General features: G+C 38.8%; 1 protein-coding gene across 1 annotated transcript in view; it reads right to left on the bottom strand.

Annotated features, from left to right (window-relative positions):
- Positions 1-24,480, bottom strand: part of LRP1B (LDL receptor related protein 1B) — a 2,076,109-nt gene that overhangs the window by 377,324 nt on the left and 1,674,305 nt on the right. The window contains exons 45-47 of the mRNA XM_089653623.1: positions 23,285-23,410; positions 19,403-19,531; positions 1,131-1,250 (exon numbers count right to left, since the gene is read on the bottom strand). Of these exons, the coding sequence (XP_089509749.1) occupies positions 1,131-1,250; positions 19,403-19,531; positions 23,285-23,410 (375 nt within the window). The remainder of the gene's footprint in view (positions 1-1,130; positions 1,251-19,402; positions 19,532-23,284; positions 23,411-24,480) is intronic.

Raw genomic sequence — 24,480 nt, forward strand, 5'->3', positions numbered from 1 at the left:
GCAAGAGACTTGTTATTATGGGCACTAGTCAAGGTGGGAGGAGCCAGGAGCACCGGCGGGGGGACCCGAGAAGAGGAGGATCAGGGCTGCTCTGTGCAAAACCATTGCACAGAGCAGATAAGTAAAACAATGTTTGTTTTTTTTAAAGGAACCTTTAATATCACTTTAAAGCCCAGCTCTGGGTAAATAAAAAAATATCCCTTGCAGTGGATCTGAACCCACGTGGCAAGGGTTATTTGCTCATTTAGTTTTTTGCCTGACTCTCCATTCCCCCGGCAGGCAGCGTTCCCCCTATAATATGGCGGTGGATAGTACCTTGGCATCCAGTGCAGGGCTATGGACCCTGCTCTAGTATTGATGATATCAGAACTCCAGGCTGGTGGAGCATGGAGGTGCAGGTGCTGCAAGGACCAGTCTAGCCGCAGGGAGGAGTGGAGGATCAGGTAAGTAAATGTTCTTTTATTGATCCCCTAGAAATGAAAAGGCAATTAATGCTTGCAGTGCAGGCATAACTCCACTGCAAGGGATATTTTTTTTTTGCCTGGATTTGGACTTTAAACATGCTATAGTTTCCCTTTAAGTGCACTGCAGCCCCCTATCATTTTTGGTCACGTGACATCAGCCTGGCTGTCCCGCTGTAACTAAAACAATTTCTGCATAGAAAATTGATATCACGATTGCAGCAATACAAGACTGACGTCTTGAACTGTCTTTGTTGGTGCGGTTGTATTTATTATAAAAATAATTTGATCACATCTGGCTTCAGTAACACAATTTGATCATTCTCTATCCAATATAGATTTTTTCTCCTCCAGCTGATAGGAAATCTGACATTGTGCTTGACCTCTGGAGGCTATTTTAATATTTTGAATGATGAGATATGGACAAGATAAAGCAAAAGATTCAAAGTTAATATCCTGTTTTGAATGCAGCGCACTCCCTGAGAACGGTGTGTCTTAGAAAATCAACATACAGTATATTTAATTCAGATGGAACCTTGCAAACGCTCGTATTTTGCTCCCACCACCAATCCACTTTCTTCTCATTTTATAAACAATTACGCTCTAGGATGCGGTCATTTGTCTGGGCAATCTGTAAAATTAGTGGGAAAAAAAGTCATCACCGCTTACCTTTGCAGTCTATCTCATCCGTGTTGTCTCCGCAGTCGTCTTTGTCATCACATACTTTGTTGTTGGAGATGCATCGCTTGTTGCCACAAAGTTTGAAGCCTTTCCAGCAGCTTCGGGTTTCTGAAATAAGATCATTTATTAATCAATATGTTGTAAAAGTTAGAGTTTTAAAACTGCCTGAAGCAGAATTCCAGGTATAGTTTATTTTTACATAGTTACATTGGCGTAGCTAGGACGGATCTAACCATATATACCATGCATGGCCGATGTCTCTGGAAGCTGGAAATGACTGAAGTACAGTAGCTGATACTGAGAACTATTGGTATAGAGACAAATGAATAGTGACCAGTAACGTATTAAAAATGATCAAGGACGATGACAATGTTATCCAGAATAAAACAGAAGGATTTTATTATCCACTTGAAAGGAATTAAAACCCTTGTTCATAGTGAATGTGGTCAATAAAATTGGCTTACTGCAGAGGAAATGGGTACATCCGGACCAGGGTGCAGGAGGCGGTGGAGAGGAATCCTGTGGGCTGCTCTGCTGGAATATAGGTCTCTAACTATGAGAAGGTACCATTCACAGAACAGGATGCTTCCTCGGATGTCCCTGGAACTCACGCGCCGGGTGTACCTGTTTCCTCAGCAGTAAGCCAATTTTATTGACCACATTCACACATTTGGGCTATGCCACCCACTGTTTCCTTCGTTTGCATTGGACATGTGACTGTGAACAATGGTTTTAATTCCTCTCAAGTGGATAATAAAATCCTTCTTTTTTACTCTGGATAACATTGCCATCATCCTTGCTAATTTATAATACTTTACTGGTCACTATTCATTTGGCTCTATACCAATAGCGCTCAGTATCAGCTACTGTTCTATTCACATATGTCTCCTATGGTTTATTGAGCAGCTGTGGTTATAGCCTCCTCAAGCTGTAAGACATCATTTTTGGTTACTAGCGCCAAAGAAGTTTGTAAATTACTGAAGTAGACACCTCTACTCCAGTGATCTCCACTTGCTTTCGGGTCCTGTGCTGAGTGGCTACTCTGCTGCATTCTGAACTCAGGATGTTGACTGCTTGACATGGGCGCCATTTAGGGAATGCTTACATTTTCTGAATTAATGCAAAGCGTTCTCTGATTGAATGGAGGTGGTGATGTCACCACCATGCTTTTCCACCTCTTCCAAACAGAGAATGCTTTTCATGCATTCATAAAGTGCTGAGTATAAATAAACAAAGTGCATTGCTCAAAATATAAAGTGTTCTGTCAATAACACGAAAAAAAGTTTTTCAAAAATTCAATTGAAATGGGATGAATGATCCACCATGTGATGAAAAAAAAAAGGTTCTACTACTCCACCACCCTTGTGTACTCACCAGAAATTGATTATATAAACACATATACAATAAAGCAAATGTTGTCGTGGGACATCCACCATGGGAAATCAGTGTTGTAACTCCTTCACCATTCATGCACTCACCAGAGATACACAATGTATACGCCTGTCATAATTAACTTGCACTTGAATGGTCCACTATGCCTCCACATTTCACAATATAGAATGCCATGGTACGATCAAGATGCTAACTAAAAAAAAAGAGCTCACCACATGGAGCCAGAAATACCATATATAGTGTAGTATGTATTGCAGTTTTATAACGTATGTAAAATAAAAGTAATGCACCGTTTAAAAATGTTATACATATAGCATAAAAAAGCTGCAGAATAGAAAAGTCACCCAATAAAAACAAACAATCATGGCCGAATTTACTAAGTTGACTGCTGTTCTAGAAAATGGAACCAGCGGCGTGACATCAGCACGTAAGGACCAAACACGTTTCGTGCACACGCACTTCCTCAGAGGATACGCTGTTCACAATTCATCAGGCCAGCTGCTCAGTATCAGACCCAGAAGCAAGTGAAGATCACTAGAGTTGAGGTGTTTATTTCAGTGATTTCCCGCATCCGGGGCACTGGCCAGGTGTGGTATACACATTGTTACAATGGTCCAAGCTGTATCAATGTAACTATGTAAGAATATACCATACCTGGAATTAATCTTTAAGTCTGAATTCCAAATTAACCACTTGCCTACCTGATACTTTTACCCCCTTCCTGCCCAGGCCAATTTTCAGCTCTGTCGCAATTTGACAATTGCATGGTCATGCAACACTGTACCCATATGAAATTGTTTTGCATTTTTTTCCACACAAATAGAGCTTCATTTTGGTGGTATTTAATCACCACTGAATTTTTTATTTTTTGCTAAATAAAACAAAAAAACCCAGAAAATTTAGAAAAAAACTAATTTTTCTTCTTGGTTTCTGCTATAAAATTTTGCGAATAAATAACATTTCTTAATAAATTTAGGTCAAAATGTATTCTGCTACGTTTCTTTGGTGAAAATACCCCAAATTAGTGTATATTATTTAGTCTGTAGGAAGGTTGTAGAGTTCACAAACCAAGGTATATATATCTGACAATTGATCAATTCTTATGTACTGACAGCTCATCTCATTTCTTGAGGCCCAAAAAGGCCAGGATAGTACAAACACCCCGTTTTTGAAAAATCGACAGTTCAAGGTATTTAGTAAGAGGCAGGGTGAGTTTTTTGGAGGTTGTAATTTTTTGTTAAATTTTTTTTGGAAAATGTAGAAATTAAGAAAAAAAAAAAAAATCACAATTTTTCTTTTTTACATATTGTAACCAGCCCAGTACAGCGTTATTATATGACTGGTGTGGGTGTGATCAGAGACACTGACTGGTGACAGTATGTAAAAAAAAATAATAATAATAATAATAATTTCATTTGTATTTTTTTTTATATTTCTATTTTTTTATTTGTTTATTACATTATTTTTTTTTACTACTTTTTTTTCAACACACTGTGACCAAAGCAATACAATGTTACCATAGTAACATTGAACTACTCAGGGCAAGGATTTTTTTTCACATTATGATTGCTAATACCACTGTATTTCATTGATATTTGCAATAATTGTTACTGAATGAAACTGATTCATTCAGTCTTTTGTTGTGATTAGCTGTGATTGGGCAAAGCTCATCACATGATACAGATGGGCTGTGATTGGCCCGGTCTGTATCATGTGATTGCTTTGACCAGTAAAATGTAACAACATAATTGTATACAATGGATGGCATGACAGGAAGCCATCCTTTGTATACAATTGACATGTGATCTTCTGTGATTGGTGACGATGGTCACATTACACTGGCAATGGGACGGCATAGTGATATGTCATTGGCTGTGTCTTGTGGACACAGCCGGTGACAGATCGCACTGTTGTGTGGCCTTACGACTACGTGAGTGGCTCGTTTTGACAGGACGTCATATGATGACCAGTCACAATGAGGAGTGTCTCGTCCGGCCGTCAATCTGCCATAGGCCGGGTGAGAAGGAGTTAATAAACAGATAAATAAATAAATAGTCCATTGCACAGTGGTATTCAAAGTAGAAAAATCAGCTTCAATCCAAGGACATCCACTAGATGGTGCTCCTCTTTGAGCTGAATGACTGCCTGTATCATTTAACTCACTTCCTGTGACCCCAGGCTGTCAGGTACACACCCACTGAGGTTGCATCATCTAGCCAGTCTGGGCTCACTTTACTACTTCACTGAAAGATGGTCACATGTCATTTTATGAGCTCTGTACAGTGCAGGAGTAAGGATTGCCCACCGCCACCTAAAGGTAAGAAAAGATTGGTCTGTGATACCACCAGACCAACCAGAAGACAACTGGATTAAAGGTATATAAGAAAAATAAAATGGAGGGGGTGACTTCGAAGAACAGAAGAATGGTTTAGGATTCACAAAGCTGGAGATGTGTGTGGTACTCCAGCCATAAATCTTTCATAATTTTAGATAGTGTGGAGAAGGGTTAGGGCTTCTGTCAGGAGTTTATTGCTGTGCCCTACTGGGGACATTCAGGATAAAATATGAGACTAAAAGTTAATAGTTGGCTCCAAACAGAGGGTCTGTGAAGACTTTCATTTATCCAGATCATGGTATAGCTGGTAGTATTTAATCACATTTAACTAGACTTGTTCTCCAATGAAGATGTTTTTCCACCTGTCAAAATAGGGTCCTGACACTCATTAGTCCAGTTGAATGTGACCAAATCCTAGCACTAGCTAAATTAAGATAAAAATTAAGACAAATTTGGACCTGGGCAGAACAACTATAGAATGTTGGCAAGAACATCAACTCATGAAAACGTAAAATGTGTTACAAATGTTTAAAATATATTTTATATATGTCTTTGAAATCAAAATGAAATTCTTTTGGTAGAATTCTGTTTTTATGAAAGATGAGATACTCTAAATATAAAAAAAAATCACTACTAATGAATTAGGAAGGGTTAGACATTTCCAGAATACAGCAGGTAATATACAACCCCATGTGCCTTTTTATATGCTTTGGCTCTTCTTGATTCACAACTGCAAAGAAAAGTATATAGCTACCCACCTAAATTGCATTTTAACTATGGCCATAAGTCTGTTAAGGTTCCACTTTATCCAGGTCATGCTATGCAGTAGCTAGTATCAGTTAGTCATATTCAACTAGACACGTACTGTAATGTTGAAGAAATTTCAAAGCCACTTCTTCAGTTCTAATAAATGTCAGGAACTAGCAGATATCAAAGAACAGGATAGGAGGTGTGAAGGCTTTGGAACCACCCTGCTGTTTTAGTTACATAACCCTATTCTTGGTGTAGGAAGTCTGCTTGGGTGTCAATCTTTCTACTCACATTGCTGAAGGTGTGAACTGTAATAAACTATCTATCCCCCTTAAGGATAGGGAAGTTGAAACGGCAATTGAAAAACTGGCTATGAAATGTCTTCAACTCTACTAAACAAAATCAGGCTGTTAAGTAAATTGGCTTCTCTCTAAATTGGCCCTAGCATGCATGTAAGTATATGTATGAATGTGAAGCAGGGATCTTAGATTGTAAGTTCATAGAGGGCAGGAAATTATGTGAATTTACACATGTAAATCACTTCTTAAATGGTCTGCATTATGTAAGGAGAAAGAAAAAAAGAAAGAGAGAGAGAGAGAGAGAGAGGGGGGGGGGATATAAAGAAGGAGGAAGGAGAAGGAGTAGAAAGAGAAAGAAAAAGACAAAGAGAAAGGGAAAGGGAAAGAGAAAAATAAAGAAGGAAGAAAAAGAAGAAAGAAGGAGATAGAAGAAGAAAGAAGGAGATAGAAGAAGAAAGAAGGAGATAGAAGAAGAAAAAAGAAGAGGAATTTACATTTGAATGTAGCTAACTACTGCTAGCTTTACCACAGTAATAAAGTTGTGCCTAAAGGCCAACCACAATCTCTCCTTTGGCAGCAGTTTCCAGAAATAAGTCCCAATTTGGCTTGTGCTGTCAATGCGCCTATAGAGTACTATTAGCTGTAACGTTACATCTCAGAAGTCAGATAATGTTATTTTCAGTGTACATTGATCAAATGTCTAATGTCAGCTATTTTTTCCAGTATGGCATGAAGGAATTCTAATTAGGTCTGATTAATGTGACAATAAAAGCAGGCAAAACAATGCATAAGACTGAAAAAACAATTGATCTAACATGCCTGGAGGCCCGCTCCACAAATGAATGCCCATGAGGATATCCTGAGGTTATTGACAGGTGAACCACAAGCTGTGTCTGAAAATGCAGGTCATTCATACCACTACAATGTGCCCAGTGCACCTGATTTCCTGCCTCAGCAGAGATTTTAAATAATGTATTACACAAAAGGTCAAACGCTAATTGCCGTGCAGTATAGTACCTCCCCTCTACATTTATACAATCATAGACATTTTGCTCAGAATAATTTTTCCGAATTTTTAAATATCTCTTTCCCTTTTAAAGAGAGACTAAGGCATATTTTAGTTAGCTGGGCAAGGCTATATACAAAAGCACAGCACATGTGATCACACGGCATTCTTGATAAACAAGGAGTAAGATTAGCAGTGGCTGAAAGGATCTAGATAACCTCCATTTTGTTAATGTACGCCATTTTAAGTATTAAGTTAGCTTTTTGCAGATATATTAGAAGTTTAATGAAACTGTTTTAGTTGTTCAAGGATGTATCAACAGAAGCTAACATGACCCTGACAATGTCTTTGTCTGGTTGTTTCTCAGAAAGCTAGCCAAAACAATTTGTACCAAGAAATGTATATGTTATGTTTCATGTAGTTAGCTCATGATGGAAACTTACAAGTTACAGTTTTTGAAACTCGCTCCCCCCTCCCTTATTTTTCTGTATCCTATATAATCTCAGTAATGTCTAATAAACTTTGAACATCTCTGAACATAAGCTGCCGTTATTTCAGTGTTCAAGGGGTGTTCCCAGAATTCTGCTGATAAACCAGGAATCTCTCCACAGACCGGAGGTCTCTGAGGGGATAAAGAAAATCATCCTTTCAGTGGCCTTAGGGTTCTTCTGTTCCTAGATATCTAACATTATGTCCCCAGTTTACGAAGAGCCATTTGTGGCCTAACACCAGGTCCAGAACAGCTTCCCTATCCCTAGAAGATATTTAAAGCCAACTGTACCCTTAAAAGCACCACCAACACCTTAATCTGATCTTCCTTATGGACTTTAATGAATTTAGCTGACATGGTAACATTACTATGAAATTTACCAGTTCATAATAATTTAAAAAAAAATCAATTCACATACAGAAATAACAAAGTGTCTCTAATACCTAAACATTTTTAACATTCCCTGCATTAAGTTAAAAAAATGTTTAGGTAGCATTATGCCCCTTAACCCCCTAAGTCCTCATTCGATCAGATGCTATGTCCATCTGTAATGACTCTCTCTGCTCTCACAGGCTTTGCTGAGGCAATGGAATCCATTGGCTCTCTCTGCTGTCAGTCAAATCCTGTGATAAGCGAGTGGGGGTGGGGCCAAGCAGCTCTGTGTGCGTCTATGGACAGAGGCAACACAGTTCAGGAGCGAGCCTGCAGGTGTGCCCCTATATCAAGCAGCTTGATATAGGAGCACTAGGCAGGGGGAGGAGCCAGGAGTTCCAGAAGGGGACCCAAGAAGAGGAAGATCGGAGCTGCTCTGTGCAATTCAATTGCATTAATTGTATGTATAAATTGTAAAAACTATTTTTTTTAATAGCAAGCAGGTTTATACAAACACTTTAACAGTTCAATAAATATGTTACTGCAATAGTTGGGCATGACTGTTAAAAGCCTTAAGTCTCATGGATCATAGTATCATGCAAAAAAAAAAAAAAGAAAAATAATAATTGACACACCAGTTTTCCTTTATTTGGCCATCATTTCCTTGACTACATCATACATGGGCTCATGTTATTTATCATAATCTCAGGTGGCTCCTTTGACTGGTACCTTCCAAGGTAGACACCTTTTCTCACAGTTACAGTAACCCACCTTGAGGTTAGCAGGTGGAACAACAACACATGCACATATAGTGCATGCATATACAGTGTACATATAAAGTAACTCATAAAGCAATTAAATAATTTGTGGGCAGTATATGTATATGATCTTTGCGTTGATGCCAAGAACAAATACATTATATAAAGAGGCACGTTTGATCACTAAAAACAAAATAATATAAAAATAACACATGGGAATGAAAACACCCCACATATGTTCCTTTAGTGGATTGTAACTGAGTACCAAGGCTGGGTCCCTTAAGAAAAATTACAGGAGCAGAAGAGGTGGGGAGGATGGTGTAGTATGGCCTATTTGTTGAGCCTACTGACTATATACAAAATAGGCTTTCACTTTGTTACGTGTAGCTGCTTACTTTATCAGTTATCAGATGTCTTTCCCTCAATGTCAGCCAACTAATTTTACATGCCATCACTAACAATAGAGTGTTGTGAAGGGTATCTATATTCTCGTTACACTGCAACTGCCAAAAGAAAAAAAAATACTGATTTCTCTTAGCTTTTATCACATGCAAATATCTACAAAAAAAACACTTTACTAAGTACAAAATATATATATAACAAAATAAAGAAAGAAAATAAATTCCTATAACATAATCATCACTATCATAATTGTGATTATATAAAACCTATATAGGGGGCGCTAATGCCCCTTATAGAGGTTTTATACATTTATGGTGGTTTATATTACTTTGAGATGGCAGCTTAGTTGGTATTTTTGAGTTTTGATATTCAGGTTTATTGGCGCAGGGTTTTTGTTAATACTTTTGTTTATTATCAGGCAGTCCCCGAGTTACAAACATCCGATTTACATACGACTCATATCTAAGAATGAAGGCAGTGTGACATCATGCTGGCCCCTGAAACCACCATCTTGCTGCTCACAGCATGCTGCCTACTGTCCAGCGGACCTGTCAGCAATTCCATATCACTAATGGTGAGTTCAAGGTTAAAAGTTTTCTCTAATGTTAGTCATGTGACCAAAATTTTGGACAATTAGCCGTGTATTCTTTGCTGAAGGGGAGGGCAAGGCAATCTCATATCACATGATAACATTTCTCAAGCTTTTGGTTACACAACCAAAACTGGATAGAGTCTGAAGCAGCATTTTCTGAAGGAAAGATACACTGATAATTAATACACTTTTAGACCAAAAGTATATGGACACCCCTCTAAAATATAATTCAGCTGTTTTCAGCGAAGGGTGTTTTAACGCTATGGTATATAAAGACATTGTAGACATCTGCGCAATTCCAAACCATGTGGCAAAAGTCTAGAGAAGGTCCTTTACTGTTCCTTCCCCTATAGGACTAAAGGTCAAGGCAATTTATGCCTTGAATCTCTCCAAACGAAGGGGGAATTTTGATACAAGAAGGAGTGGATATTCAAATTGGGGTCTTCGGCACCCAAAAGACTTAATACGGAAATTGACTTTACAGATTTTCTTAGAATCTTAATTCTATACGCTCTCATTTTACTAGTAAGGGGGGTGGCTACCTTCATGGATTACTGTTGATTCATTAGGGTAATTTTGATAGAGTTTAATAAACATTTTCTAAGCTGCAGATTGTTCTCTTTGGGACTTCTTTTCTTGAGGGTCTTTCACCCACAAATTGGTGTTTGTGCTGCCCTTTACTGTTCTATCATGACTGTACTGCTGTACGCAAAACCAAAGACATGCTTGATGAGTTTGGTATGGAGAAATCTAGATGACTGTAATGAATTGGAGAATTGGAGCCCCAGTTGCAATCTAGGTTTTCTCATCCAACATCAGTACCTAACCTCAAAAATGTTATTTTTGCTAAAAGGACACAAGTCCCCGCATACTCCAAAAACTTGTGGAAAACCTTCCCCATAGCCTCAAAGTGGGTCAACTCCATACTAATGATCATGGTTCTGGAATTAGTTGTCTAACAAGCTCATTTAGGCATGATATTCACAACCTTTGGTCATATAGTGTATGCAGCAATTACATACTACAGATACTCTAGAACAGATCTGATTCTAAAATACAATAAGTTATCAACCAAAAATTCCAACCTGATTATTAGCTTTCTCCATCTGTACACCTCTGACGAGGGTGTCTTTTGAATCTCAAATATAAGATATTAATATTCCAACGTTTAAAGATAAATATTCTCAAGTAGCCAAATTATTGCCCATGGAAAACATAATAATGTACCTTGATCTGTGAGACATTTACCTCTCAATTCCTTTTAATAATAACTGCACCGATTTATGAAATTGTCAATTTCCCACGAACACAATTTGCACTTATGTGTTGCACTTATAATTGACCTGTAAAAGTACAGTAACCTCTGTAGAGATGATTAGGGTTTTCTCATCAAGTGTTCACTTAAAATTAAGAACCTTGTATATTCCAATTCTTGCGTCCACTATAATTACATTTCTCAAGATCTCAAGGGTTAGCCGAACGTTGAAAACCAATGTAATCCTTAAAAGTCTTTCTAACTATTGTCGTTATTGCAGCAAAAATATTATTTGCTAACTGCTGTTTTTCTTTTTTTTTCCAAAATCACAGATCCTTCTAAATATCCAATCAGACAGTATAATCAGTCCAATTATAATGAGGGGGGCTAAAAGAAACCAAAAACCCCTCAAGTATTGTGAGTTACAGCATTTTCATCCTATAACAGAAGGTATTTTTATATTACCACAAATTGATAAGGGGGTTTATTACTCATCTTAAACTGGCATGCGGAGATATTAAATAATTCTGTTATGTCCCTTTGGCCCACCATGCAACTAGAACAACTAGTTTATAGCACAGATACATCCTAAAGTAGACAGGAATTTATAGAACTGCTTCAGGCTTATTAGCCCTTGTCAGTGCAAGATATGGTAGTCAGGAATTTTATCAAGTAAGCCCCCATGGAGAAATAAGACACTGTCATATTTTTAGAGTAAAGCAAACCTAAAAAGTAGCTTTGTACCTATAGTACTATAACCCACAGACTTCTTATGTTTAACGGCTTCTCACTCAGCCACTGCATATAAATGGCTGGGTAAGAAAATCTTGGAGCATGTGCCTGTTTGTCCTTCCATTCTATGAGCTTGTGCGCAGCCTCAGGGCTGTTCAGCTGTATGATTCTGTGATTCCTTTGTCACTTAGACATAGTGCATCAAGGATCGGCATATCCATGCTCTGATTGGCCCTTGGAGTCATGTGATGACTGTGTCCAATCACAACCAAAATGTCAACAAACAGCACATGGCTGTTGATCGGCTAGTGATTAAATACCACCAAAGTAAAGTTTTATTTGTCTCAAAAAGTGATAAAAATTAATTTGGGTATAGTAATGCTTGACTGAGTAATTGTCATCCAACAAGTGGGAGCACTGAAAGCTGAAAATTGGCCTCGGCAGGAAGGGGTTAAAGGTTCCGATATTCAGGTGGTTAATGAATAAATAGCAGAAATGCATATACAGCATATGGTCAAAAACCCAAAATTCCAAAATGGATCCCCCCCCCCACACACACACACACACACAAACACATACACTTTACTGCAAAACAGCCTTCAACTCTTCTGGGAAAGTCTTCCACAAGATGTTGGAGTGTGTCTATGAAAAGGTGTGACCATTCTGCCAAAAGTGTACTTGTGAGGTACTGATGGTAGATGAGACACTCAACATTCCTCGTCATCCAAAAGATGTTCACTAAGGTTGAAGCTCTGCAGGCCACTCAAGTTTCTCCACTCTAAACTCATCAAACTCTGGCTTTGTACATAGGGGCACAATCATGCTGGAACAGGAAACAGCCCTCCTGAAAACAGTACTTGTGAGGCCAGGTAAATATGGTGGATGAGAAGACCTGGCCCCCAATCAACATTCCAGTTCATCCCAAAGGAGTTCAGTAGGGCTGAGGCTCTGTGCAGGCTACTCAATTTCCCCTTCTCTAAACTCAACAAATGATGGTTTTGTTCACAAAGGCCCATTCATACTGAAATAGAAAAGTCCTCTATCAAACTGTTTTTACAATTGTATAAAATGTCTTTGTATGCTGTCGCATTAAAAGGACTCTTAAAGTGACACTAAACTCTGTAAAAAATAAAATAAAATATGTATTATTAAAGGTCATGCATTTTAATATTACTTAAAGTGGTTCTAAAGACTCAAGGTTTTTTTACCTTCATGCATTTAATGATGAAGGTAACCCCCCCCTTACTTACCTGAGCCCCAATGTGATCCAGCAATATGCATTAGAGCCTCCTCATTGGCTGAGACAGCAGCGAGAGCCATTGGCCCCCCGCTGCTGTCAATCACAGCCAGTGAGACAATGAGGAGAGAGGGGTGGGTCCAAGCCATGGATCTGTGCATAAATGGGCATGTAGAGCAGCAGCTCAAGAGTGAGTCTACTCAGGAGTGAGTCCTTTTTTTTGCTGTTGTGACCCAACTTCCTGATAGAGGATGGCTACATTTGTTCTCCATAGTCTAACTGTATGTAGGAATATAGTCACCCCGACTTGCTCGCTCCCAAGATATACTAGGAACCAGGGGCGAACTGACAACTAATGGGGCCCCTGGGCAATAGGGGATCATGGGGCCCCTGTGTCCTTGCCCAAACTCAAAAAAGCCTATGAAAAAGGTACCAGGGGCATCTCATGGGGCCCCCTACTGACCCCAGGCCCTTGCATCTTGCATTAAAAGGAAAAATAGACCTGGTAATGTTAGTTACAAAAATATATCTGAAATTGACATGTTTTAAAACTTTTAAACCCTGCCAGATATTTTACTGCATGAACAGGACTTTCCAACCACCTAATATTACATTGCTTTCCAAAATAAATGATAGTTTTTAGCTCTCAGCTACATAAACTTCCCAAGAAATAAAAAAAAAAATCTTAAAAACCTTTCTACGCAAGGTCATGAACTCCCACACTTGAGATGGAAATTTTCCCCCTGCAGCGACAGAGAAAAACTGTCAATTCGTAAATAGCCAGGGGTCTCCATTATAGAAAGGGAACAGATTTTATCGTGTTCATGCATACTCCACTTTTACAAATTCTCCACGGCATTGATGAACTGAAGAGAAACCTTCACCGCCTTTACATTTCTAGATGTTATGCAAAAACAAAACAGCGCTTTCTTCCAGCACCTTTGCTTTGTAGGTAGTTTCAGTTATGTTTGCACAATTGGAACTGTCATTATACTTGCAAATCATACAAATGACACATATGGGACTATTCAATAAAGCACAACAAAGAGTAGTCCAAGAAGCAGAAACCGACACCAGCCAATGTTCATTTTATATCAGCCTAGTGTGGTCTGTGTAACAATAAAAAATCAGCATTTCTGGCAGGATCACAAGGTGCATATTGAAGAATAAAAAAAGTTCAAGTAAAGTTTAATGTAGAGTGCTGTGCTATAAACTAACAAGCAGGGGCGGACTGACAACTCATGGGGCCCCCGGGCAATAGGGGATCATGGGGCCCCTGTGTCCTTGCCCAAACTCAAAAAAGCCTATGAAAAAGGTACCAGGGGCATCTCATGGGGCCCCCTACTGACCCCGGGCCCTCGGGCAGTGCCCGAGTTTCCAAATGGTCAGTCCACCCCTGCTAACAAGTACAAATTATTGCACCAATCTAGCACTAATAAGTAAATACATCAATGGGTGTAAAAAAGTATACTGAAAAGAAAAAATATTTTATGAATAAACACCCAACAGAGCCTAACACCAAAGTCTACAAACAAAAACTCCACCAGTGTATATACACTAAACTGTTCAAACTAGAAAATTGTTATAAAAAGAGGTCGTATAAATAAATCGATGCAACCTGCTAGTCACAGCCATGTAAATAAATCACAATGAATAATCAACAAGTGTAAATAAATGTGCAATCAATAAACTGTGATCAAAATAGAATATGCATTCATAAGGATAAACCAGTATAGTAAACACCCGGCTGAGCTACTAGTCTCAACCTTGTGATCAGGTAAATAAAGTGCTTATCATAAATACAATAAAATATGACAAAGTAATATATAATGGCAGTCTCATATGGCAGTAAAAAGTCCCACTTAGCAATAGATAAAAGTGATAGAAGATCACTTCACTTGATCACCACTGTGTCACCACCACCCGGCGTGCACGCTCACCGCCATAGATTGACCAATTGGTCAAACAGGCGCTCAATCACAATCCACACTCCTCAGTATAGTAAGATGGTTGGCATCACTTCATCAGTATAATGGAGCTGGTGGATTTCTCCTCCTGGTAGTGTCCAACTCAGGGATGTGCTCAAATATAAAGAGGGTGAAGAAGTCAAGCGATACGTGACGCAACGCGTCGGATGGACGTGTGGTGACATTTTCGGTGCAGCAATGCTCGCTGCCATCTTTGTTTACCCCATGTGTTATGCCTTTTGAGGGGTCATAGCCCTGGACCTTTGTGTGAGTGCGTTTTTACCATTCTGTATTTATTTCATAAAAATTGGTTGCACTATGAGAGGCTTCTTTCTTTATTTTTGAGCACATCCTCAAGTTGGACACTACCAGGAGGAGAAATCCGCCAACTCCATTATACTGATGAGGTGATGCCAACCATCTTACTATACGGAGGAGTGTGGATTCTGATTGTGCCTGTTTGACCAATTGGTCAATCTATGGAGGTGAGTGAGCACGCCTGGTGGTGGTGACCAAGTGAAGGATCTTCTATCACTTTTATCTATTGCTAAGTGGGACATTTCACTGCCACGTGGGACTGCCATTATATATTTACCACTTTGTCATATTTCGTTTAGTTTATTATTTATTCCAGGTACTTATATAGCGCTGTTAATTTACGCAGTGCTTTACATATACTGTATATTCACATCAGTCCCTGACCCTCTAGGGGTGTACAATCTAACGTCCCTAACTCACATTCATACATACACATACTAGGGCCAATTTAGACAGGAGCCAATTAACCTACCAGCATGTCTTTAGAGTGTGGGAGGAAACTGGAGTACCCAGAGGAAACCCACGCAGTCACAGGGAGAACATGCAAACTCCAGGCAGGTGGTGCCGTGGTTGGGATTTGAACCAACGACTGCATTCTGACCCAGCCAGGTGGAAGTGCTAACCATTTATCCACTGTGCTGCCCAATTTATGATAAGTACTTTATTTACCTGATCACACAGCTGAGACTAGTAGCTCGGCCGGGTGTTTACTATACTGGTATATCCTTATATTCTATTTTGATCACAGTTTATTGATTGCACATTCATTTACACTTGTTGATTATTCATTGTGATTTATTTACACGGCTGTGACTAGCAGGTCAGCCTGTTGTTTATTGTATTGATTTATCTTCATGACCTCTTTTTGTAACACTTTTCTAGTTTGAACACAGTTTAGTGTATATACACCTGTGGAGTTTTTGTTTGTAGCCTTTGGTGTTAGGCTTTGTTGGGTGTTTATTCATAAAATATTTTTTTCTTTTCGATATCATTTTTACACCCATTGATGTGTTTACTTATTGGTGCTATATTGGTGCAATTATTTGCACTTGTTAGTTTATAGTGCAGCACTCTATATTTACACAGTTGGTCAGTTGAGTGGTGGGGCGCTTTTTGATGCTCGCAGCTTTAGGTTAGGTAATACTCTCCTGGCCGCACTTAAGACTTTCCATATGACTGATCAAGTTAGCAGTACTTTAAAGGGGTTGTAATGGCAGAAGTTTTTTTTTAACCTTCATATATTCTATGCATGAATGTAATAAACTATCTACATGCAGCTCCTCACCAGCCCCCACTTATACTTTCTTTAGCCTGATCTCCAGCCAGCGATGTGCATGAGAGCAGAGGCTCTCTCTCTGCTCTCACCCTCCCCATTGGCTCAGACAGAGCAGCAGGAGCAGCTGTTGTCAATCACAACCAGTGAGTAGGAAGTAGGGGGCGGGATCAAGCCATGCACTGTGTGTCTTGTAAACACATACAGCGGGCTCAGGAGTGAGCATGCAGGCGTGCCACCATAGGAAGTGACATCCTATGGTAGCACACCAAGAAGGAGCCAGGAGTGCCAGTGGGGGATTCGAGAAGAGGAGGATAGGGACTGCTTTGTGCAAAATCACTGCACAGAGCTGGTTAGTATAATGTGTTTGTTATTTTTACAAAATAAAATATCATGGTTTACAAACGCTGTAATGTTATGTGATAGGGTTAGTTTTAAGATTAAGTGGTGATATTATAAATGTTGGGTTCAGAGTTAAAGCAGTATTAAACCCAAAAACAAGCCCTCAAAAAAAAAAAACAATGCAGCCATCACAACTATAAACTGGAAAGCAGCACTATGATGCATGTTTATCTTTTCTTTATTTTATTTATGTGATCAACAATGGGCCAATCAACATTGTCCAGACAGATGTCAGGGGTCCTGCGTCCTCCTAGGGCAGAATGAAAACTCCTCCTACAAGCTTTAACCAGTGCTCCACACACTACGTCTTGTCAGGAGATAAAAGGGGGGCACTGGAAGAAGGGGATGATCAGAGAAGACAAAATCAAAGAGCCTTTTTACTCAATGTGGAGGATTAACCCCTTAGGTTCCACAGTAAATATACCAAGCATGCTTTACTGCATATAGTTACATAGTTAGTCTGACTGAAAAAAAAGACAAAAGTCCACCCAGTTCAATCATAGAAAAAAAAAGTTATAATCCTATACCAACAGTTGATCCAGAGGAAGGCAAGAAAAAATGGCAAAGCATGATCCAATTTGCTCCTGCTGGGAAAAAAATTCCTTCCTGATTCCCCTTAGAGGCAATTGGATATTCCCTGGATCAACTTTACCTATAAATGTTAGTATCCAGTTATATTCTGTGTATCTAAGTAACAATCCACTGAGCTGACCAGAAGCAACTCTTGAGGGAGTCTATTCCACATTTTCACAGCTCTTACTGTGAAGAAACCTTTCCATGTTTGGAGATTACATTTCTTTTCCTCCAGACGTAAAGAGTGCCCCCTTGTTCTTTGTGGTGACCTCAGGGTGAATAACTCTACACCGAGTTCACTATATGAACCACTGATGTATTTATACATGGATATCATATCCCCCCTTATGTATTATACATGGAGATCATATCCCCCCTTATGTATTATACATGGAGGTCATATCCCCCCTTATGTATTATACATGGAGATCATATCCCCCCTTATGTATTATACATGGAGATCATATCCCCCTTATGTATTATACATGGAGATCATATCCCCCCTTAATCTCCTCTTCTCAAGAGAGAACACTGATTTTACTGTTGTGGGCTTAGTAACACTTTAACTGTTTTTATGCTTTGCCTACTTTTGATACAACAATGAAGAGTGACATGCTGTAAGTGTCCTGGATTCCATTTTACTGGACTGACTAAATCAGTTGGTGGAAACTGAACACTGCCACCCCAAAACAACTAACACACCCACAAATCAGGCTTAACTGATGGGAGGAGCATAGAAACAGGAGAACAGTAAGTTAAGAAGGCATATCCACTATAAACACTAGCAGATCATTGCAGAGACTAAGGCAGGCTATTATACATTAAGGCACTCAGCTATATTTTGTTTTTTTCATCATCATTTTTTCATCATCATGAGAGTTTTTCTTTAACTTACCACAGTATGACTGCTTTTCATCCGATCTGTCTTTGCAATGTATTACACCATCACAGGTCAGCTGATAATTACAGCGTGTCACTCTCCTTTATTGTACCAATACATTAAGTGTTCTGGATTCCTTTTACTGGACTGGCTAAGAGCTCATGTACACTGCAGCCTATAAACTCATGTTTAGGAGCTGTTCAGCGTTTTTTTCAGAAACCCCTGAACTCTCCCTAATGTTTCCTATGTGTCCATGTACACTGTTGTTTACAGGCATTTCAGTTTACAGTCATTTTTTTGAACACACCAAACTTGTGTTCAGCAGTCGATTTAAACAGCAATTCAAACGCAAAATGCTCGTAAACGTGTGTAAACGCGGCTAAACGTTGCAAATCGAGTTTATAAGCGTTTGCATGCATTTTTGATGAAAAAGGCTCTGGACAGCATCGGGAACTGGAGGAGTCGAAAAAAATTGCAAAGCGTTTTCAAGGTGCTCAGATGGACAAAACACTGAACACAGGATGTTCCTACCAAGCTTGTCACACATTGCAATGACCAATTCACACCTCAGACCTCTCCCACCCTTGGAAACAAAAGATATGTTAATGACCATTCACACCTCAAATTCCTCATGAAGACCCCCTGCCAGGAGGCCTTAATTACTCCCTCCACCAGACACCTTTCCCACCCTTGGAAACAAAAGAAATGTTAATGAGCAACTCACACCTAATTATCTCAACACATACTGCTGTCTCTGCTTCTATCTGTATTTCTCTGAAACAGTCTGAAATAGTTAATAATTTACCACTTTTCAGTGCATTCTGGGCATTTGGGAGGTTCTCCTGTGCTCATCTTTAAAAAACGCTTCTAAACGCAAACGCACATAAACGAGCATAAACGTGTTATGCAAACGCAGCTAAACAGACATTTTTTAAGCTACATTTGCCAGCAGTCAGTTTCCATCGTTCAAAAGTGTCCCGTGTACATGGAGCCTTAATCAAGTGGTGGCACCTGAACACTGCCACCCCAAAACAACTAACACACCCACAAATAGCTGACGGGAGAAGCATAGAAGTAGGAAAACAGTAAGTTAAGAAGGAATTTTCACCATAAAACACTAGCAGATCATTGGAGAGGCCAAAACAGGGTATTATACATTATGGCACTCAACTATATTTAGTTTTTTTCATCATCATTTTTTCATCAAAGAGTTTTTCTTTAACTTACCACAGTATGACTGCTTTTCATCCGATCTGTCTTTGCAATGTATTACACCATCACAGGTCAGTTGATAATCAATGCATTCCCCATTCCCACACTCAAACTCAGAAAACGAGTTGCAGGATGAATTTCTGGCTAAAAAATAAGAATGAAAAGTAAATATGTAAATAGTAAAAAGTAAAAGTAAAAAGGTCAATGAAAAAAAAATAACTTTTTAAAAAATGTGTTTTAATATAGTTAAAATCTTTGAACAGACCAAACATAACTGATATCAAACAATGAAGTTCCTTTTTAATAAAGCTTCTCTTGAGCCTAAAAGCCCAACTTTTCCTTTGAACTGGACAACTCTGGTTGTCAAAAGTTCCTGGTTCAACAGGGGAGTGGCCAATCAGTCAGCCCTGGAAATTGCCTAACTTAGCTGTCATATTTGGAGTCATCTGATGTTTGAATTTGTACAACAGCAGGCAATGAGGCCAACAAACCGGTCACAAATATTACAATCTGAACTGTAATCACCAGTATGTAGTATAGGGGACTAACTGATAACTGGTTATATATTTAAAGCACATGTCAGAGAAAAAAAATTCAGAACATTTCTGTATAATTTATGCATGCATAATTCTCCATACTTTATGCTTTTATGTCAGATATGCACTCAGCTCCTGATTTGCTCTCAATACCATGGGGTCTATTAATAAAACATTTGTTGGATGAATGTCACACAGATTGATACAGACTGGATGAAAGTTCCCATATTTTCTGTAATAGATTAATTCCTATGACTGCCAGCTCCATCTAGTGGCCAAAATGCAGCATAGTTTTCTGAGCTACATCAATGGGAAAATATACTGAATTTTGGTCACTAGATAGAGCATGTTTCATAAGAATTAAATCATCTTCCTGGATAGGTGTTAGGTTAGATATATATAGTTCCTTGGCTCTCCTGTAATCAGTGTGGCTCTTTGTGATTGTTTAGTTATGTTCTGTATTTCCCAGGCTGCAGGTTTGATTTCTTCTCCTGCAATTCACAAATCTCTGGGTGGTTCTGGAACATGTATGGAGTAAGGAAAATGGGCAGTAGAAATATTTTTATATTGTCTCAGCCAATCCCTGTGGGGGACTGCACAGATGGCTGCTGGGAAAGTGTATAAATATTCAGAGACCTGAAACAGGTGTCTTGTCCCAAAGAGAGGAGATTACAGACTAGGGGGCTGTTTTGCCTCCTGGGCAAGCCTGCCAAGTGTCTGCTGTTCATCGTGGCCCCAGCTGGGCTGTCTGAAAGGACGATTCTGCTGAAAGTCACCGAAGCTGACTGAGGGGGCCTGTCATTTGAGGATCTAGTCTGATATCATAAAGAGAAAATGTCTGGAAGATATTGGAAGCAACCAATCATCCAAAGACATTAGTGAGTGCAGAGTGGTGTCAGAGATCCTACAAACTGTGGGCTGTTGCCACCCCTCTGATGATAAAGAGTCAGCTGTTCAAAGGAGACATTTTGCCTGGTGTCCTGAAGAGCTCAGTCCATTTAATTCCTATTGAAATGACTTGATTTTTCAAGTTACTACTAAAAGGCTCAGTCCACCATTCACCTGTGCAAGGACTTGGATCACAGTTATAAAGACTAGACATGTGCAAAAATGTTTCATTTCGTATCAATTTGTTAAAGTGATACTAAACCCTGGACCCTGCATTCATTATATCTGGCGTCCCACAGTACACAGACATGCAATTATGTTAGTAAATATAAACCGCTAAATACCTTTTCTCATCAGTAGTTAGAGCAGTCTTGTGACTTCAGCAGAGCTCTAGTTAAAGCCTGTAGGAGGAATTTTCTTTCTGCTCTAGGAGGATGTGAAACCCCTGACCTCTGTCTGGACAGTGCTGATTGACCCTGTGCTGATCACATGCACTCTCCCAAGAAAAAAAAAAAATCTCTCAAGCAACACAACCCAAACTGAGCATGTGCATGTGACTACTGATTCAGTCTGTATCAGGTAGTCATTTCAACAAGAGGAGGGGCAGAGAAGACAGGATCAAACAGCCTTTTTACACAATGCAGAGGATTAACCCCTTAGGTTCCACAGTGAGTATAACAAGCATGCTTTACTGCATATACAGACTGATTTTACTGTTGTGGGTTTAGTTACACATTAAATTACTAATTTTGTTTCATTACATTCATAACTAAATTCATTTTATTTAGTTTTATTTATTTGTTTTCGACCGGGTTAAAATATTTACAAAGGATTCAAAGTATTCGAATTGAATTTGCATCAAAAATATTGAATTGATCCAAATTCCTTGTAAGGAATAACTAGTTCTACTCTATTAAAAACTTGAATTTCGGCAGATGACTATTTTCTTTCTATTCTATGCTATTCTTCCCTATTCTATTCTTTTCTATTTTTCTATTTTCCATTCAATTCTAGTCTTTTCTATTCTATTATTTTCTGTTTTATACTATTCTTTTTGAAATTATAATTTTGGAAGATGGCTATATTCATTCTATTTTTTTCTGTTCTATTCCTTTATATTCAATTCTGGTCTTTTATTTTCTATGTTATGCTTTTATTTGCTATTCTATTCTGTTTTATTCTATTCAATTTCTTTAATTCAAATTTAGAACACAGCTATATTCTAATACACACAGTTTTTGAAGGAAATCAGCAATAGTCAGCATATGTTTAAACAAATTTGAAATAAATAAAAAAAATTGACCGAAATAATTATTTGAATTCAAATTGAATTTGAATCTAATTGGAAACAAATTTTAAATTTAAATACGTTACTATTGTAATTTGGAAATTTGGATACATCCGAATCTCAGAATAACAAACTTTTTGTTTGCATTTCAATTCGGAATGATTTCAACTACATATATCCGTTAAAGAAAGAGTGTCCTCCTGTTTGAACATAGTTCTGGAGTATCCCATACAGTTCCCTATCCCCATCAAAGTTACCCCAAAATAAAAAAAAAAAAAAGCACCAAAAAGAAAATACCCCTGGACTGTTTATTGAGCCAAAAGAGAGATTGTGACTATGGGGGGGATTTATTGAAGCTGGTTCACTCAGAATCTGGTGCAGCTGTACATGGTAGCCAATCAGCTTCTAACCTCAGCATTTAAGCTTTAGCAATGAAACCTGGAAGCTGATTGGTTTCCATGTCGAAGTGCACAAGATTCTCAGTGTAGCAGCTTTAGTAAATAAACCCCAATGTGTCTGGCTGTGGGGCAACTATGGTAAAAATATCCAAATGACCTTTTATACTGTGGGCTTCTACGGGGGTACCGCTACATGTACAAGGGGATAGGTTTATGAAATAGGCACTAGAATATGTGTTGCATTAGCCATCAATCATGTTTTAGCTATTTATTTCTCTAGTGCAGGTAAGAAAATGTGAGATAGGGTATGATTGATTGTTCTGAGCATCACCTTCTTTTTTTCCTTTCCTTCCTCCTTGCAAGAGAGACACGGACAACCATAAAAAGTTGACAAGGCTTCCATCTTCCCTCTACTCTACTAAATAAATAAGTAAATAAATAAAAAATATCTGACTATGTTGCTGTTGGAGAATGTCCCTCACTTTCAATGTGGAAAAACCAACATCTCAAAGTTTGGTCTTTCAGCCCTCAACATAACTGTACACCAGCCGGAATTCTAACGCCACTATAATTCCATAATTCCGCTCTATTTTTTTCTCTGCCTGCCATGTTGCCTTATTTTTCAGTTTTTGCAATCAACAGCAGCAAGTGTAAATGACAGCTGTATCACATATAGTATGCATGGAGATGTCAAAGATATGATATGAAATATTAATATTGCATTGCACTTGTGTTCTTTACAATGTTACTTTTTTTTTTTTTTCGCAGTGTAGAATATATTACTTACTCACACATCTGTTGTCATCTAATAATATTCGGTCTCCTCTGCAGGAACAGTTGACACGACCATCAGACGTAAGAAGGCAAAGGTCATGGCAGCCTCCATTCATGTAGGAACAAGGTGACAGCTCACCTTTATTAAAAGAGAGAAGACTATGTTTAATAAAGCAGGCAACATCTAGAAATATTTTTTACTGTAAAAAAGCAGCCATTTTGAACCAAAAACAAATGCCCTGCTCCACCAGATTAATAATATCTGTGTCCGCTAGAAGGACTGCTTCTGTTCCTGGTTTCACTTTGTTTCTTATGATCCAGTTTCTATGTCTCTGGCCCTAAGTTCCTAAAATCAGAAATCCAGACAAAAAAAAAAAATCACAAGATAAAAATGAAATGCCCATTAAAGGATGCAAGAACAAAATAAGCATTTGCTGCAATATTCACCTTCAATTCAGATATCTCCCCTGCAAAACCTTTTTGGGACATGAGATGTCTTTGGGCTAATGGCCAATATTATTCAATCCTCTTCCTCTGAGCCTGAATCACCTTGGACCCAGCGTAGCTTGTGGCTGGATAGTGAAAGAGGTGTTCTTCAGCCCCCCCAGCAGAAAAAAGTCAGCAGCTACATATATTGTAGCTGCTGACTTTTAAGAAAAGGACACTTATCTGTCCAGGGATCTAGCTCTGTCCTCACCCAGGACAATTTTTTACTGGTCTTTGGATGCCACCATGCTAACTGTGGGAAGCAGGCTGTGACTCCTTGCAGCTTCACAGCTGGCTCCCCACTGCGCATGTGCAAGCCGCTCTGTGTCCTGAGAGTAGTCCTGCAGCCTTCTGGGACCTGTGACCTGGGGTGATCCAGGAGGAAGTAGGAGTGGGTACCTATCAGAACCAGGTATCCACTCCCCCAAGTGAAATGTGTCCAAAAGCTGAGCAGAACCTCTTTTTAACGGTGAAATTCAGCTTGAAAGAAGTCCTCTCTCTGTCACTCTGTTTTCTCCACCTATCAGCAATCTTCTTGTCAACACAAGAACTGATTGATCCCTTTTACTGCTTCTGCTCATCACACTTCAGCTCTGCTGTACAGGGACTGCAATAGGATGAAACCAGGTCAAATCTGGATACTTATTCCTTGCATTTTAGAATTACATTAATGTGTTTATTATAGCTGTCTAGAGCAGTGTTTCTCAACCTTTTTTCAGTCAA

This window comes from Staurois parvus, unplaced genomic scaffold, assembly GCF_062004578.1.
Source record: "Staurois parvus isolate SC_StPar_1 unplaced genomic scaffold, SC_StPar_1.0 ptg000716l, whole genome shotgun sequence".
Lineage (NCBI taxonomy): Eukaryota > Metazoa > Chordata > Amphibia > Anura > Ranidae > Staurois > Staurois parvus.